Source organism: Oncorhynchus tshawytscha, linkage group LG17, assembly GCF_018296145.1.
Source record: "Oncorhynchus tshawytscha isolate Ot180627B linkage group LG17, Otsh_v2.0, whole genome shotgun sequence".
Classification (NCBI taxonomy): Eukaryota; Metazoa; Chordata; class Actinopteri; order Salmoniformes; family Salmonidae; genus Oncorhynchus; species Oncorhynchus tshawytscha.
In genome coordinates this window covers 17,106,875-17,127,071 of record NC_056445.1, presented here as the reverse complement: position 1 = coordinate 17,127,071, position 20,197 = coordinate 17,106,875, and the positions used below count along the sequence as shown (strand labels likewise).

Here is a 20,197-nt window from a genome sequence, read left to right as displayed (position 1 = left end):
TGAGAACGATCTGAGAGACAAGGCAAGAAGGGCATTCTATGCCATCAAAAGGAACATAAATTTCAACATACCAATTAGGATTTGGCTAAAAATACTTGAATCAGTCAGAGCCCATTGCCCTCTATGGTTGTGAAGTCTGGGGTCCGCTCACCAACCAAGACTTCACAAAATGGGACAAACACCAAATTGAGACTCTGCACACAGAATTCTGCAAAAATATCAAATAATGCATGCAGAGCAGAATTAGGCTGATACCCACTAATTATCAAAATCCAGAAAAGAGCCATTAAATTCTATAACCACCTAAAAGGAAGCGATTCCCAAACCTTCCATAACAAAGCCATCACCAACAGAGAGATGAACCTGGAGAAGAGTCCCCTAAGCAAGCTGGTCCTGGGGCTCTGTTCACAAACACAAACACACCCTACAGAGCCCCAGGACAGCAACACAATTAGACCCAACCAAATCATGAGAAAACAAAAAGATAATTACTTGACACATTGGAAAGAATTAACAAAAAAACAGAGCAAACTAGAATGCTATTTGGCCCTACACAGAGAGTACACAGCGGCCGAATACCTGACCACTGTGACTGACCCAAAATTAAGGAAAGCTTTGACTATGTACAGACTCAGTGAGCATAGCCTTGCTATTGAGAAAGGCCGCCGTAGGCAGACATGGCTCTCAAGAGAAGACAGGCTATGTGCTCACTGCCCACAAAATGAGGTGGAAACTGAGATGCACTTCCTAACCTCCTGCCCAATGTATGACCATATTAGAGAGACATATTTCCCTCAGATTACACAGATCCACAAAGAATTCGAAAACAAATCCAATTTTGATCAACTCCCATATCTACTGGGTGAAATTCCACAGTGTGCCACCACAGCAGCAAGATTTGTGACCTGTTGCCGCAAGAAAAGGGCAACCAGTGAAGAACAAACACCACTGTAAATACAACCCATATTTATGCTTATTTATTTTATCTTGTGTCCTTTAACCATTTGTACATTGTTAAAACACTGTATATATATATATATATATATATATATATATATATATATATATATATATATATATATATATATATATATATATATATATAAATAAATATATATATATATATATTTATATATATATATATATTTATATATATATATATATGACATTTGTAATGTCTTTATTGTTTTGAAACTTCTGTATGTGTAATGTTTACTGTTAATTTTTATTGTTTATTTCACTTTATATATTCACTTCATATATTATCTACCTCACTTGCTTTGGCAATGTTAACACATGTTTCCCATGCCAATAAAGCCCTTGAATTGAATTGAATTGAGAAGGGGGGGCAGAGACAGAGAGCTAACATACATCACTCCCCTTTCATCTCTACCTGGCTGGTCAGTAGAGAGGGGGTGGAGAGAGAGAGAGCTAACATACATCACTCCCCTTTCATCTCTACCTGGCTGGTCAGAGAGAGAGAGAGAGAGAGAGAGAGAGAGAGCTAACAGACATCACTCCCCTTTCATCTCTACCTGGCTGGTCAGTAGGGAGAGGGGGTGGAGAGAGAGAGAGAGACAGAGATCTCTAGAGACAGAGAGAGAGGGGGAGAGAGAGAGAGAGATAAGAGAGAGAGATCTCTACCTGGCTGGTCAGAGAGAGAGGGGGCTGGTGATAGCTAGACATCTGGTAACATTCATCACTCCCCCCTTTCATCTCTACCTCCATAACAGACATGTGAAGTGTCTGGATTGTTTATCAAACACGGCTGGTCAGTAGGGAGAGGGGGTGGAGAGAGAGAGAGAGCTAACATACATCACTCCCCCTTTCATCTCTACCTGGCTGGTCAGCAGGGAGAGGGGGTGGAGAGAGAGAGAGCTAACATACATCACTCCCCTTTTCATCTCTACCTGGCTGGTCAGTAGGGAGAGGGGGTGGAGAGAGAGAGAGCTAACATACATCACTCCCCCTTTCATCTCTACCTGGCTGGTCAGTAGGGAGAGGGGGTGGAGAGAGAGAGCTAACATACATCACTCCCCCTTTCATCTCTACCTGGCTGGTCAGTAGGGAGAGGGGGTGGAGAGAGAGAGAGCTAACATACATCACTCCCCTTTCATCTCTACCTGGCTGGTCAGTAGGGAGAGGGGGTGGAGAGAGAGAGAGCTAACATACATCACTACCCCCTTTCATCTCTACCTGGCTGGTCAGTAGGGAGAGGGGGTGGAGAGAGAGAGAGCTAACATACATCACTCCCCCTTTCATCTCTACCTGGCTGGTCAGTAGGGAGAGGGGGTGGAGAGAGAGAGAGCTAACATACATCACTCCCCTTTCATCTCTACCTGGCTGGTCAGTAGGGAGAGGGGGTGGAGAGAGAGAGAGATAACATACATCACTCCCCTTTCATCTCTACCTGGCTGGTCAGTAGGGAGAGGGGGTGGAGAGAGAGAGAGATAACATACATCACTCCCCCTTTCATCTCTACCTGGCTGGTCAGTAGGGAGAGGGGGTGGAGAGAGAGAGAGCTAACATACATCACTCCCCCTTTCATCTCTACCTGGCTGGTCAGTAGGGAGAGGGGGTGGAGAGAGAGAGCTAACATACATCACTCCCCTTTCATCTCTACCTGGCTGGTCAGTAGGGAGAGGGGGTGGAGAGAGAGAGAGCTAACATACATCACTCCCCCTTTCATCTCTACCTGGCTGGTCAGTAGGGAGAGGGGGTGGAGAGAGAGAGAGCTAACATACATCACTCCCCCTTTCATCTCTACCTGGCTGGTCAGTAGGGAGAGGGGGTGGAGAGAGAGAGAGAGCTAACATACATCACTCCCCTTTCATCTCTACCTGGCTGGTCAGTAGGGAGAGGGGGTGGAGAGAGAGAGAGCTAACATACATCACTCCCCTTTCATCTCTACCTGGCTGGTCAGTAGGGAGAGGGGGTGGAGAGAGAGAGCTAACATACATCACTCCCCTTTCATCTCTACCTGGCTGGTCAGTAGGGAGAGGGGGTGGAGAGAGAGAGCTAACATACATCACTCCCCCTTTCATCTCTACCTGGCTGGTCAGTAGGGAGAGGGGGGTGAGAGAGAGAGAGAGCTAACATACATCACTCCCCCTTTCATCTCTACCTGGCTGGTCAGTAGGGAGAGGGGGGGTGGAGAGAGAGAGAGCTAACATACATCACTCCCCTTTCATCTCTACCTGGCTGGTCAGTAGGGAGAGAGGGGGGAGAGAGAGAGAGAGCTAACATACACACTCCCCCTTTCATCTCTACCTGGCTGGTCAGTAGGGAGAGGGGGTGGAGAGAGAGAGAGCTAACATACATCACTCCCCCTTTCATCTCTACCTGGCTGGTCAGTAGGGAGAGGGGGTGGAGAGAGAGAGCTAACATACATCACTCCCCCTTTCATCTCTACCTGGCTGGTCAGTAGGGAGAGGGGGTGGAGAGAGAGAGAGCTAACATACATCACTCCCCTTTCATCTCTACCTGGCTGGTCAGTAGGGAGAGGGGGTGAGAGAGAGAGAGAGCTAACATACATCACTCCCCCTTTCATCTCTACCTGGCTGGTCAGTAGGGAGAGGGGGTGGAGAGAGAGAGAGCTAACATACATCACTCCCCCTTTCATCTCTACCTGGCTGGTCAGTAGGGAGAGAGGAGAGCTTTCAACATGAGAGAGAGAGAGCTAACATATCATCCCCCTTTCATCTCTACCTGGCTGGTCAGTAGGGAGAGGGGGTGGAGAGAGAGAGAGCTAACATACATCACTCCCCTTTCATCTCTACCTGGCTGGTCAGTAGGGAGAGGGGGGTGGAGAGAGAGAGCTAACATACATCACTCCCCTTTCATCTCTACCTGGCTGGTCAGTAGGGAGAGGGGGTGGAGAGAGAGAGAGCTAACATACATCACTCCCCCTTTCATCTCTACCTGGCTGGTCAGTAGGGAGAGGGGGTGGAGAGAGAGAGAGCTAACATACATCACTCCCCTTTCATCTCTACCTGGCTGGTCAGTAGGGAGAGGGGGGGTGGAGAGAGAGAGAGCTAACATACATCACTCCCTGGCTGGTCAGTAGGGAGAGGGGGTGGAGAGAGAGAGCTAACATACATCACTCCCCCTTTCATCTCTACCTGGCTGGTCAGTAGGGAGATACATCACTCCCCCTTTCATCTCTACCTGGGGGTGGAGAGAGAGAGCTAACATACATCACTCCCCTTTCAACATACATCACTCCCCCTTTCATCTCTACCTGGCTGGTCAGTAGGGAGAGGGGGTGGAGAGAGAGAGAGAGCTAACATACATCACTCCCCCTTTCATCTCTACCTGGCTGGTCAGTAGGGAGAGGGGGTGGAGAGAGAGAGAGCTAACATACATCACTCCCCCTTTCATCTCTACCTGGCTGGTCAGTAGGGAGAGGGGGTGGAGAGAGAGAGAGCTAACATACATCACTCCCCCTTTCATCTCTACCTGGCTGGTCAGTAGGGAGAGGGGGTGGAGCTGGAGAGAGAGAGCTAACATACATCACTCCCCCTTTCATCTCTACCTGGCTGGTCAGTAGGGAGAGGGGGTGGTGAGAGAGAGAGCTAACATACATCACTCCCCCTTTCATCTCTACCTGGCTGGTCAGTAGGGAGAGGGGGTGGAGAGAGAGAGAGCTAACATACATCACTCCCCTTTCATCTCTACCTGGCTGGTCAGTAGGGAGAGGGGGTGGAGAGAGAGAGAGAGCTAACATACATCACTCCCCCTTTCATCTCTACCTGGCTGGTCAGTAGGGAGAGGGGGTGTGGAGAGAGAGAGAGAGAGAGCTAACATACATCACTCCCCCTTTCATCTCTACCTGGCTGGTCAGTAGGGAGAGGGGGGTGGAGAGAGAACTCTGGTTCCTTTGATAACTACACTACTGAAAGACCTCTCCACTAACCAAAGGGCCTGTGTATAAGCATTCACAGTCCAGCCATTTCAAGGCTAAGACAGAGCTACCCTTCACTGTGAGTATGCATGTTTCACATTAAAACAGAAAGCAGGGTTTTTTTTAACCATTTGCTCAAAGCACTTTACAAAAGCCAACATCTTGTATCTGTCAAAACTTTGTGAGATGCAGAGCCTCCCTCTGTCCTCTCCCTCTGTCCTCTCCCTCTGTCCTCTCCCTCTGTCCTCTCCCTCTGTCCTCTCCCTCTGTCCTCTCCCTCTGTCCTCTCCCTCTGTCCTCTGTCCTCTCCCTCTGTCCTCTCCCTCTGTCCTCTCCCTCTGTCCTCTCCCTCTGTCCTCTCCACTCTTCCTTTCCAACTGCACAGGAAATGACTCCATCTAGAACGAGTCATCCTCCATCGCTCATTAACAGTCTCGTTAGAGAGAGCAAACCCCCCCCTCATCTCCCCATCCTACAGGCTAACGGGTGGGTGGAGGCTAATTAGGGTAATTAACTAGGGATATCAACGAGGGCACAGTCACTGATTGAATTTACCAGAGAGACAGATAAATAATAAAAAGGGATAAAACAAAGACGTTTTATCCCAAAGCAGATTGTCTGCCGAGAAAGCAGATTGGGGGTCCCGGAGTACAACACGTGAACTATCAGCTTCTCCCGTGGGGTTACAGCAGAGTGTTATGTTAGTGGTTTGGGTTGTTAGTGCTTGTTGTTTTGGTGCAGCCTGACCGACTCTGTAGCTGTGCTATTTGTGTTCTGACTGAAGTGAGGGATCAAAGCTGGGAAGGCCTTGCAGCATTTATCAGAGCAGGAAAAGTGATAGGCTACGCAGGGCCTGAGCACAGAACATAGAGACACACACACACTTTTCTGATACACACCCGGGAACTTTGATACGCCTGTAGAATATATTATGTAAAACAATAGAAAGAAAAATGTGGCAAATCAAAACACATATCTTTTCTATAATCATGTTCATATTTTTCAATAGTCAAATGTAAGAAATGTGTTATTGAAATCAAAATAGTACTGGTGTCACAGAGCAAGCTGGAGAATAGTACTGGTGTCACAGAGCAAGCTGGAGAATAGTACTGGTGTCACAGAGCAAGCTGGAGAATAGTACTGGTGTCACAGAGCAAGCTGAAGAATAGTACTGGTGTCACAGAGCAAGCTGAAGAATAGTACTGGTGTCACAGAGCAAGCTGGAGAATAGTACTGGTGTCACAGAGCAAGCTGGAGAATAGTACTGGTGTCACAGAGCAAGCTGGAGAATAGTACTGGTGTCACAGAGCAAGCTGGAGAATAGTACTGGTGTCACAGAGCAAGCTGGAGAATAGTACTGGTGTCACAGAGCAAGCTGGAGAATAGTACTGGTGTCACAGAGCAAGCTGGAGAATAGTACTGGTGTCACAGAGCAAGCTGGAGAGCTTCATATGACACCAACGTTTACTTTGTAGCACCTACAGATGAAACACTATGGCGTCTTAAAGGAGGCCTGGGCAACTTCAATTCTGATTTAATATACTAATGTCAACAATCCTTCCTCCAAAATACACACACGCTGCTCTGTGAATTTTACTTTTATATATATAAATATATATATTTATTTTTAGCTACTTTCATGAGGAATCACCAGGTGTGGTCCAAGAGTGGTTGCCCACCCAGTTCTCTCCTAACCCTCCTAGCCCAGCTCTGCAGTGTGAGAGCACAGAGGTAGTAAGCTATAAATACCTGCTTAGCACCACGTTCCTGGCAGGTGTCTCTCATCTGTCACTATCAATTATATTGTCATCCATCACTCACAATCAGACACCTTGTGGCCCACGAGCACAGACCACGAGCACAGACCACGAGCACAGACCACGAGCACAGACCACGAGCACAGACCACGAGCACAGACCACGAGCACAGACCACGAGCACGCTGTCCCACGCTTCCCCTGCATGTTTATGAGCGTTGGAGCGTGCAGAGGAAAAGGCAGTAGTCGAGTTCCCTCTCTCAGCACTCCCCTCCACAGCATCTGGCTAATCCAATCACCTTACAGTGGACACCTCACATGCACAGGGTTGCCCCGGTAACCGACGAGCAACCCTTCAGCACCAGCCAGAGACCGAGCCTACGCAGAGCACTGCAGATAGAAATCAACTGTATGGAACAGACATGTCTATTATAGTAGAACGTGGACATAGTGGACAATCAGGCCAGCTCTATGTAATACATTTATCTGAAATGCTCTGAAATATTTTTTGCTTTGTTGAATCTGGAATTCGACTTGATAAAGAGCCGTGGGGAAAGTCCCTTTGAAAGAAGATATCCAGATAACAGCCAGATAACTTTGTTTGTCCAACGTTTTGGTCCTACGTGGACGTACCATTACATTCCTTTGACACCACTAACTTAATTCACACACACACACACACACACACACACACACACACACTTAACACACACACACACACACACACACACACACACACACACACACACACACACACACACACACACACAGCACACACTTAATTTTTGCCCATGTATTCTGAGCCAAGACACATTCCAAGTGCAATATCTTAACATAGAACTGAGCAGAAGCTCAGACATGGTGTGATTCACAGCTCACCTTTCCATAGAATGCAGCATGTCCCATTAGACACTGTCAGATTCAACACCATGGACAAAGACGGCCCAGGCACAGCTGTACACACACACACACACACACACGATGGAGTGTGCCTCCTACTCCACCCCATGCCCCTTCCCATCATGCTTTGTGGGGCTGGTTGATGGGTAATTGCCTTGGCGAGTCAAGGACGCAGCACTCTCTCCTCTCTACCATATGGTTCAGCCACAGGGAGCAGGAGGTGCAGACAGACTGAGCCCATCTAACACCTCTCCACATGAAGCATCCATAGGCCACATGTAGTGGAGCGCTGTGGATCAAATAGGCATAGCAAGGAGCTACTTCTCTTTTCTCCAGCTTCTACCCGAACGGGTACATCAAATAGCTACCAACGATAAAAATGACTTTTCCCACTAGTGAGCTGAACAGAACAGTGCTAAACCGTGCAGGCCGGCACAGTACGGTTAAGGCCGGCTAGACGGTGTGAGAAGGGTAGTGACCTATGATAGACCTGGCTGTGTTGTTGAGGGGCATGGTGAGGGGTTATAGGTACTTACTCATAGTGGAGGCTGGGGGCGGGGAACAGGGCAGGGCCCAGGCGGGTTTTTGGACAGGTGCGGTCGTTCTCCACAGGTGCCCTCCTAGAGGCACTCATGACCTGCAGAGAAGGAGAGGAGTCATTCAAATGAGCGGAGACCAAAACCAAACTAAGTAGGTTCTCAGACACAATTTTAATGTTTCAGGGACAAATGCGTAAGGTTTTTAGAGGCAACACACTGTCAAGAAGACAAATCATTATAACGTTCAGAAATATCATGATGTCTTTCATATGAGGAATCACATTAGACCTGCGTCACTGACTCCATGATGGGTACAATCTATCCTGTCCACCTAACTGCCATACACCCCTGGAGTGACGTGCTCCATGACACAAACACACAGTACGTGCAGGGCACACACACACACACACACACACACCGATGAAGAGGATTAGAGACGACAGTTGGCATGATCATTAGTGTCATCATTGAGTTAGTAAGACAGGGTGCGGTGAGAGTGACCAGGCCTGTGTGTGTGTGTGAGTTGTGTGTGTGTGTGTGTGTGTGACCAGGCCTGTGTGTGTGTGAGTGTGTGTGTGACCAGGCCTGTGTGTGTGTGTGTGTGTGTGTGTGTGACCAGGTGTGTGTGTGTGTGTGTGTGTGACCAGGAGTGTGTGTGTGTGACCAGGCCTGTGTGTGTGTGTGTGTGTGACCAGGCCTGTGTGTGTGTGTGTGTGTGTGTGTGTGTGAGTGTGTGCACCCATAAGGCCCAGCCACCGGCCCACCAAACTAAACCTGTCTGGTGACAGTGGTGTTCCTCTGTGGTGGGGTAATAACAGGTGATTGGATAGTGCTGCAGACGCAAGCCAAGCAGTGGGAGGGAGGGGTCAATTACCTGGCTCATGTTGCCATGACACAACAGGGCAGAAGCCACAGAGGATCTGATTCTTCCTAGAGGCCTCTGCTATTGGTCGAGCACAGGTCAGAAAAACACTTAAAGATGGAATCACCATCGGGGGAAACAACTCCACTGTTCGCCCCCAGCGCCTTAGTCATCGTTTTGTTGATGAAAACAGAGGAGAGGAGAATTCAGTAGCGTGGTTAAATAAATTACAATGCATATTGTGCTGTCCTAATGTGTGTGCAATGCTGTCAGAGGGGAAAAAAGTGTTTGTTGTTTGCAGTGATTTCCCCATTGTTGTAATTTCACCAATTAAGGATTCCAGCTTTAATTAACAGGAGATGAACAAGCGCTGACATAGTTTCATGTGTCAATCCAAAAATGCCAATACTTACAACTGTGTTCATGAATCCAAGTTGTAAATATTAGGGGTATACACAGTGTACAAAACATTAAGAAAACCTTCCTAATATGGACTCGAAAGTAGTCAAAATAAGTAGAATCGGTCTCAAAGATGCCCATCCCTGGTCTGTCATGGAAAGAGGTGTTCCTAATGTTTTGTACACTCTGTATATCAATGAGATTTGCTTTGCGCATCTAATTATAATGACATTTCTCTTTGTGCATCTAATTATATAATGACATTTCTCTTTGTGCATGTAATTGTGATAACATACTGATGTGATTTTGAATGTCATTTGATTTGTTTTTAGAGCCCATGGGGATGGTGTTGAAAATGGGCAGTAGCTAAACATGCTCCTGCAATGCATTGGACGATTGGTTAATGTGTTTGTACTGGTCACTATACAAATATTTCTTTATTTAACAAAACACACACACACACACACACACACACACACACACAGTTGAAATCGGAAGTTTACATACACTTAGGTCAGAGTCATTAAAACTCGATTTTCAATCACTCCACACATTTCTTGTTAACAAACTATAGTTTTGGCAAGTCGGTTAAGACATCTACTTTGTGCATGACACAAGTCATTTTTCCAACAATTGTTTACAGACAGATTATTTCACTTATCACAATTCCAGTGGGTCAGAAGTTGACTGTGCCTTTAAACAGCTTGGAAAATTCCAGAACATTATGTCACAGCTTTAGAAGCTTCTGATAGGCTAATTTACATAATTTGAGTCAATTGGAGGTGTGCCTGTGGATGTATTTCAAGGCCTAATTTCAAACTCAGAGCCTCTTTGCTTGACATCATGGGAAAATCAAAATAATTCAGCCAAGACCTCAGGAAAAAAATGTGTCGACCTCCACAAGTCTGGTTCATCCTTGGGAGCAATTTCCAAACGCCTGAAGGAACCAAGTTCATCTGTACAAACAATAGTACACAAGTATAAACACCATGGGACCACACAGCCGTCATACCGCTCTGGAAGGAGACGCATTCTGTCTCCTAGAGATGAACGTACTTTGGTGCGAAAAGTGCAAATCAATCCCAGAACAGCAGCAATGGACCTTGTGAAGATGATGGAGGAAACAGGTACAAAAGTATCTATATATACAGTAAAACAAGTCCTATATCAGCAAAGTCCTATATCACCAAGGAAGAAGCCACTGCTCCAAAACCGCCATAAAAAAGCCAGACTACGGTTTGCAAGTGGACAAAGATTTAACTTTTTGGAGAAATGTCCTCTGGTCTGATGAAACAAAAATAGAACTGTTTGGCCATGATGACCATCGTTATGTTTGGAGGAAAAAGGGGGAGGCTTACAAGCTGAGGAACACCATCCCAACCGTGAAGCACAGGGGTGGCAGCATCATGTTGTGGGGTGCTTCGCTGCAGGAGGGACTGGTGCACTTCACAAAATAGATGGTTTCATGTGGAAGGAAAGGTAAGTGGATATATAGAAGCAACATCTCAAGACATCAGTCAGGAAGTTAAAGCTTGGTCGCAAATGGGTCTTCCGAATGGACAATGACCCAAGCATACTTGTATTTTTTATTTAACCTTTATTTAACCAGGTAGGCTAGTTGAGAACAAGTTCTCATGTACAACTGTGACCTGGCCAAGATAAAGCAAAGCAGTGTGACAGAAACAACAACACAGAGTTACACATGGAATAAACAAGCGTACAGTCAATAACACAATAGAGAAAAAAGAAAGTCTATATACAGTGTGTGCAAATGGCGTGGGGAGGTAAGGCAATAAATAGGCCATAGTAGCGAAGTATTTACAATTTAGCAGATTAACACTGGAGTGATAGATGTGCAGATGACGATGAGCAGATGATGGTGTGTAAGTAGTGATACTGGTGTGCAAAAGAGCAGCAAAGTAAATAAAAACAATATGGGGATGAGGTAGGTAGATTGGGTGGGCTATTTACAGATGGACTATGTACAGCTGCAGCAATCGGTTAGCTGCTCAGATAGCTGATGTTTAAAGTAAGTGAGGGAAATGTAAGTCTCCAGCTTCAGCGATTTTTGCAATTCGTTCCAGTCACTGGCAGCAGAGAACTGGAAGGAAAGGCGGCCAAATGAGGTGTTGGCTTTGGGGATGACCAGTGAGATATACCTGCTGGAGCGCGTGCTACGGGTGGGTGTTATAGTGACCATTGAGCTGAGATAAGGTGGAGTTTTACTGAGCATAGACTTATAGACTTCCCAAGTTGTGGCAAAATGGCTTAAGGACAACAAAGTCAAGGTGTTGGAGTGGCCATCACAAAGCCCTGACCTCAATCCTATAGAAAATTTGTTGGCAGAACTGAAAAGGCGTGTGAGAGCAAGGAGACCTACAAACCTGACTCAGTTACACCAGCTCTGTCAGGAGGAATGGGCCAAAATTCATCCAACTTATTGTGGGAAGCTTGTGGAAGGCTACCTGAAAAGTTTGACCCAAGTTAAACAATTTAAAGGCAATGCTATCAAATACTAATTGAGTGTATGTAAACTTCTGATCCACTGGGAATGTTATGAAAGAAATAAAAGCTGAAATAAATAATTCTCTCTACTATTATTCTAACATTTCACATTCTTAAAATAAAGTGGTGATCCTAAATGACCTGACAGGGACTTTTTACTGGGATTAAATGTCAGGAATTGTGAAAACGGAGTATAAATGTAGTTGGCTAAGGTGTATATAAACTTCCAACTTCAACTGTGTGTGTGTGTGTGTGTGTGTGTGTGTGAGAGAGAGGTCGACCGATTACGATTTTTCAACGCCGATACCGATAATTGGCGGACCAAAAGAAGCCGATACCGATTAAATCGGTCGATTCTTTAAATTTATTTGTAATAATAACAATTACAACAATACTGAATGAACACTTATTTTAACTTAATATAATACATCAATAAAATCAATTTAGCCTCAAATAAATAATTAAACATGTTCAATTTGGTTTAAATAATGCAAAAACAAAGTGTTGGAGAAGAAAGTAAAAGTGCAATATGTGCCATGTAAGAAAGCTAATGTTTCAGTTCCTTGCTCTGAACATGAGAACATATGAAAGCTGGTGGTTCCTTTTAACATGAGACTTCAATATTCCCAGGTAAGAAGTTTTAGGTTGTAGTTATTACAGGAATTATGGGACTATTTCTCTCTATACCATTTGTATTTCATTAACCTTTGACTATTGGATGTTCTTATAGGCACTTTAGTATTGCCAGTGTATAGCTTCCGTCCCTCTCCTCGCTCCTCCCTGGGCTCGAACCAGGAACTCATCGACAGCATCCACCCTCGAAGCAGCGTTACCCATCGCTCCACAAAATCCGCAGCCCCTGCTGAGCAAGGGGAACAACCACTCCAAGTCTCAGAGCAAATGACGTTTGAAACTAACTAACTAGCTAGCCATTTCACATCGGTTACACCAGCCTAATCTCGGGAGTTGATAGGCTTGGAAGTCATAAACAGCGCAATGCTTGACGCACAACGAAGAGCTGCTGGCAAAACGCACAAAAGTGCTGTTTGAATTAATGCTTACGAGCCTGCTGGTGCCTACCACCGCTCAGTCAGACTGCTCAATCAAATCATAGACTTAGTTATAACATAATAACACGCAGAAATACGAGGTCATTAATATGGTCGAATCCGGAAACGATCAACTCGAAAACAAGACATTTATTCTTTCAGTGAAATACAGAACCGTTCTGTAATTTATCTAAGGGGTGGCATCCATTAGTCTAAAAATTTCTGTTACATTGCACAACCTTCAATGTTATGTCATAATTACATAAAATTCTGGCAAATTAGGCAGCCCAAACTGTTGCATATATACCCTGACTCTGCGTGCAATGAACGCAAGAGAAGTGACACAATTTCACCTGGTTAATATTGCCTGCTAACCTGGATTTATTTTAGCTAAATATGCAGGTTTAAAAATATGTACTTCTGTGTATTGATTTTAAGAAAGGCATTGATGTTCATGGTTAGGTACACGTTGGAGCAATGATACGCACTGCATCGATTATATGCAACGCAGGACACGCTAGATAAACTAGTAATATCATCAACCATGTGTAGTTAACTAGTGATTATGATTGTTTTTTATAAGATAAGTTTAATGCTAGCGATCAACTTCCCTTGGCTTCTACTGCATTCGCGTAACAGGCAGTCTCCTCGTGGAGTGCAATGTAATCAGGTGGTTAGAGCGTTGGAGTAGTTAACTGTAAGGTTGCAAGATTGAATCCCCCGAGCTGACAAGGTGAAAATCTGTCATTCTGCTCCTGAATGAGGCAGTTAACCCACCGTTCCTAGGCCATCATTGAAAATAAGAATATGTTCTTAACTGACTTGCCTAGTTAAATAAAAATTAAAAGGTGTAAAAATAATAATAAAGAATAAAAATCTGCCAAATCGGTGTCCAAAAATACCGATTTCCGATTGTTATGAAAACTTTAAATCGGCCCTAATTAAATCAGCCATTCCGATTAATCGCTCGACCTCTAGACACACACACACAAACACACACAGTACCAGTCAAAAGTCTGGACGCACCTACTCATTCAAGGGTTTTTATTTTTTTACTATTTTTACATTGTATAATAGTAGTGAAGACATCAAAACTATGAAATAACACACATGCCAAGAGTGTGCAGCTGTCATCAAGGCAAAGGGCTCCTACTTTGAAGAATTTGAAATATAAAATATCTTTTGATTTGTTTAACACTTTTTTGGTGACTACAGTCTTGGCCAAAAGTTTTGAGAATGACACAAATATTAATTTTCACAAAGTCTGCTGCCTCAGTTTGTATGATGGCAATTTGCATATACTCCACAATGTTATGAAGAGTGATCAGATGAATTGCAATTAATTGCAATGTCCTTTGCCATGCAAATTAACTGAATCCCTAAAAAACATTTCCACTGCATTTCAGCCCTGCCACAAAAGGACCAGCTGACATGTCAGTGATTCTCTCGTTAACACAGGTGTGAGTGTTGACGAGGACAAGGCTGGAGATCACTCTGTCATGCTAACTGAGTTTGAATAACAGACTGGAAGCTTCAAAAGGAAGGTGGTGCTTTTAATTGTTCTTCCTCTGTCAACCAAGGTTACCTGCAAGGAAACACGTACCATCATCATTGCTTTGCACAAAAAGGGCTGGCAGTAAGATTCCACCTAAATCAACCATTTATCGGATCATCAAAAACTTCAAGGAGAGCGGTTCAATTGTTGTGAAGAAGGCTTCAGGGTGCCCAAGAAAGTCCAGCAAGTGCCAGGACCGTCTACTAAAGTTGATTCAGCTGCGGGATCGGGGCACCACCAATACAGAGCTTGCTCAGGAATGGCAGCAGGCAGGTGGGAGTGCATCTGCACGCACAGTGAGGCAAAGACTTTTGGAAAAAGAGGAAGGCCTGGTGTCAAGAAGGGCAGCAAAAAAAGCCACTTCTCTCCAGGAAAAACATCAGGGACAGACTGATATTCTGCAAAAGGTACAGGGATTGGACTGCTGAGGACAGGGGTAAAGTCATTTTCTCTGATGAATCCCCTTTCTGATAGTTTGGGGCATCTGGAAAAAAGCTTGTCCGGAGAAGACAAGGTGAGCGCTACCATCAGTCCTGTGTCATGCCAACAGTAAAGCATCCTGAGACCATTAATGTGTGGGGTTGCTTCTCAGCCAAGGGAGGGGGCTCACTCACAATTTTGCCTAAGAACACAGCCATGAATAAAGAATGGTACCAACACATCCTCCAAGAGAAACTTCTCTCAACCATCCAGGTGAAGAACAATGCCTTTTCCAGCATGATGGAGCACCTTGCCATAAGGCAAAAGTGATAACTAAGTGGCTCGGGGAACAAAACATCAATATTTTGGGTCCATGGCCAGGAAACTCCCCAGACCTTAATCCCATTGATAACTTGTGGTCAATACTCAAGAGGCGGGTGGACAAACAAAACCCCACAAATTCTGACAAACTCCAAGCATTGATTATGCAAGAATGGGCTGCCATCAGTCATGTGGCCCTGAAGTTAATTGACAGCATGCCAGGGCGGATTGCAGAGGTCTTGAAAAAGAATGGTCAACACTGCAAATATTGGCTCTTTGCATCAACTTCATGTAATTGTCAATAAAAGCCTTTGACACTTATGAAATGCTTGTAATTATACTTCAGTATTCCATAGTCACATCTGACAAAAATATCTAAAGACACTGAAGCAGCAAACTTTGTGGAAATAAATATGTGTCATTCTCAAACTTTTGGCCACAACTGTACATGATTCCATGTGTTATTTCATAGTGTTGATGTCTTCACTATTATTCTACAATATAGAAAATAGTACAAATAAAGAAAACCCCTTGAATTAGTATCTGCGTCCAAACGTTTGACTGCTACTGTATATACAGTGCCTTGCGAAAGTATTCGGCCCCCTTGAACTTTGCGACCTTTTGCCACATTTCAGGCTTCAAACATAAAGATATAAAACTGTATTTTTTTGTGAAGAATCAACAACAAGTGGGACACAATTATGAAGTGGAACAACATTTATTGGATATTTCAAACTTTTTTAACAAATCAAAAACTGAAAAATTGGGCGTGCAAAATTATTCAGCCCCTTTACTTTCAGTGCAGCAAACTCTCTCCAGAAGTTCAGTGAGGATCTCTGAATGATCCAATGTTGACCTAAATGACTAATGATGATAAATACAATCCACCTGTGTGTAATCAAGTCTCCGTATAAATGCACCTGCACTGTGATAGTCTCAGAGGTCCGTTAAAAGCGCAGAGAGCATCATGAAGAACGAGAAACACACCAGGCAGGTCCGAGATACTGTTGTGAAGAAGTTTAAAGCCGGATTTGGATACAAAAAGATTTCCCAAGCTTTAAACATCCCAAGGAGCACTGGGCAAGCGATAATATTGAAATGGAAGGAGTATCAGACCAAATACAGTTTTATATCTTTATGTTTGAAGCCTGAAATGTGGCAAAAGGTCGCAAAGTTCAAGGGGGCCGAATACTTTCGCAAGGCACTGTATCCTCAGGAGGGTGTTAAACAATGAGACAGAGACATTCCTATAATTGTGCTGTACATGAGACTACAGGTGGATTCCAATCCTCTACCCTGGTTGACTCACATCTAAATAGCCCCACCTACTGTAGCTATATCTAGTCAGCCAGACATGTTGCATACACCTGTTGTGGTTCAGTCAGCAAAGACCTGACTAAGGAAAACAATGGGTTAATAGATGGGGCTCAGGCCTGAGTGTGTGGGCTGAGAGTCTTAGCTTTAAGGCGGTGAACTGGGATAAGGGAAACCAGACCATATGTTCACCTCTGCTCTGACCCAGGTCTACAGCCAGCTAATCAACAACAGCATTACTGAGCAGCCAGCGGAAAGACAGCCAATCAACAGTAATGTTACAGGAAGATTGAGGAGGCAGAGGGACCTCAAAGCCCTATTAAAATAGGCCCAACACTGTATTATTATGGGGTCAGTAGTATCTCTGTCCAAAGCTGAGAAGGTCAGGCATGCAATGGAGGCTGCCAAACACGCGCACACACTCACCTAATCACTCACTCACGCACAGACACACACTCACCTACTCACTCACGCACAGACACACACTCACTCACGACACACACTCACTCACGACACACACTCACTCACGCAGACACACACTCACCTACCCACTCACGCACAGACACACACTCACCTACTCACTCACGCACAGACACACACTCACCTACTCACTCACGCACAGACACACACTCACTCACGACACACACTCACTCACGCAGACACACACTCACCTACCCACTCATGCACAGACACACACTCACCTACTCACTCACGCACACACACACTCACCTACTCACAGACACACACTCACCTACTCACTCACTCAGACACACACTCACCTACTCACTCACTCACAGAAACACACTCACCTACTCACTCACTCACAGAAACACACTCACCTACTCACTCACTCAGACACACACTCACCTACTCACTCACTCACAGACACACACTCACCTACTCACTCACTCAGACACACACTCACCTACCTCACTCACTCACAGACACACACTCACCTACTCACTCACTCACACACAGACACACATTCACCTACTCACTCACTCACAGAAACACATACTCACCTACTCACTCACAGAAACACACACTCACCTACTCACTCACTCACAGAAACACACTCACCTACTCACTCACACACACACACATCTTCTCTCACACACACCTACTCTCTCACACACACCTACTCTCTCACACACACACACACGCACACACACACCTACTCTCTCACACACACACACACACACCTACTCTCTCACACTCACACACCTACTCTCACACACACACACCCACTATCTCACTCACACACACACACACACACCTTCTCTCACACACACCTACTCTCACTCACACACACACCTACTCTCTCACTCACACCTACTCTCTCACTCACAAACACACCTACTCTCTCACTCACACACACACACCTACTCTCTCACTCACACACACACACACACCTACTATCTCACACACACCTACTCTCTGACTCACACACACCTACTCTCTCACACTCACACACCTACTCTCTCACACTCACACACCTACTCTCTCACACTCACACACCTACTCTCTCACACACACACACACACCTACTCTCTCTCACACACACACACTACTCACTCTCTCTCACACACACCTACTCTCTCTCACACACTACACACCTACTCACTCACACACACACACCTACTCTCTCTCTCACACACACACACACCTACTTCTCTCACACACACACACACCTACTCTACACACACACACACACCTACTCTCACTCACACTCACACACCTACTCTCACACACACACACACACACACCTACTCTCTCTCACACACACACACCTACTCTCTCTCACACACACCTACTCACTCACACACCTACACACCTACTTCTCTCACACACACCCCTACTCTCTTCACACACATTATTACACCTACTTCTCACACACACACCTACTCTCTCACACACACACCTACTTCTCACACACACACACACCTACTCACTCACACACACCTACTCTTCACACACACACACCTACTCTCTCTCACACACACACACACATTTACTCTGACACACACACACCTACTTCTCTCACACACACACACACAATTTACTTTCTACTATCTCACACTCACACACTTAATTTCACACTCTCTCTCACACTCACACACCTACTCTTTCACACACACACACACCTACTCTCTCACACATTACACCTACTCACCTCTCATTACACACCTACTCACTCACACACACACCTACTCCTCACACACACACACACACCTACTCTCTCACACTCTACTCACTTCACACACACACCTACTTCACACACACACACACACACACACACACTCTCTCACACACACACACCTACTTCTCACACACACACACACACACACCTACTCTCTTTCCTACTCACACACACACTCCCTCACACTCACTCACATTATTCACACACCTACTCTATCACACACACACACACACACACACCTACTCTCTCACACACACACACACACACCTACTCTCACACACACACCTACTCACACACACACACACACACACACCCTACTCTCACACACACACACTACACACTCTACTCACACACACACACAACCTACTCTCACACACACACACACCTACACTCTCTCACACACACACACACCTACTCTCTCACTCACACACACATACACACTACACACACACACACACACCTACTCTCTCACTCACACACACACACTCTCACTCACACATACTCACACACACACACACACACACCTACTCTTCTCACACACACACACCTACACTCACACACACACACACCACACACACACACACACACACACACCTACACACACACACACAACACCTACTCTCTCACACACACACACACCTACACATACTCCACACACACACCTACTCTCTCACTCACACACACCTACTCTCACACACACACACACACCTACTCTCTCTCACACACACACCTACACCTACACACACCTACACACACACCTACTATCTCACTCACACACACACACACACACCTACTCTTCTCACACACACACCTATTCACACACACACACACTACACCTACTCACACTCACACACCTTTTCACTCACACACACACACACCTACTTCTCTCACACACACACACACCCACACCTACTCTCACACACACACACACCTACACACTCTCACACACACACACCTACACTCACCACACACACCTACTCTCTCACACACACACACACACACACACACACACACACCTACTCTCTCACACACACACACAGACCTACTATCTCACACACACCACACACACCTACTATCTCACACACACACACACACACACCTACTCACTCACACACACACCTACCTACTCACACTCACACACCTACTCTCTCACACACACACCATTTCCTCTCACACACACACACACTCTCACTCACACACACACACACACCTATTATTCTCACACACACACACACTCACACACCTACTTTCACACACACACACACACCTACTTCTCTCACACACACACACACACACACACACACTCTCACTTTCACACACACACCTACTTCTCACACACACACACACACCTACTCTCTCTTTCACACACACACACACCTACTTCACACACACACACACCTACTCTCACACACACACAACTACTCTCTCACACACACACACACACACACCCACTCTCACACACACACACACACAC

At 45.4% G+C, this 20,197-nt stretch overlaps 1 protein-coding gene across 2 annotated transcripts in view; it reads right to left on the bottom strand.

Moving 5' to 3' along the window:
- Positions 1–20,197, bottom strand: part of LOC112216943 (USP6 N-terminal-like protein) — a 140,670-nt gene that overhangs the window by 103,391 nt on the left and 17,082 nt on the right. Inside the window, exons 1-2 of one of the 2 annotated variants that reach the window (XM_042300301.1) lie at positions 8,973–9,834; positions 8,096–8,196 (exon numbers count right to left, since the gene is read on the bottom strand). In XM_042300301.1, the coding sequence (XP_042156235.1) occupies positions 8,096–8,099 (4 nt within the window). In that variant the 5' untranslated portion in view covers positions 8,100–8,196; positions 8,973–9,834. Of the gene's footprint in view, positions 1–8,095; positions 8,197–8,972; positions 9,835–20,197 lie in introns of those variants that run through there. The other variant, XM_042300299.1, reaches the window with a different exon arrangement.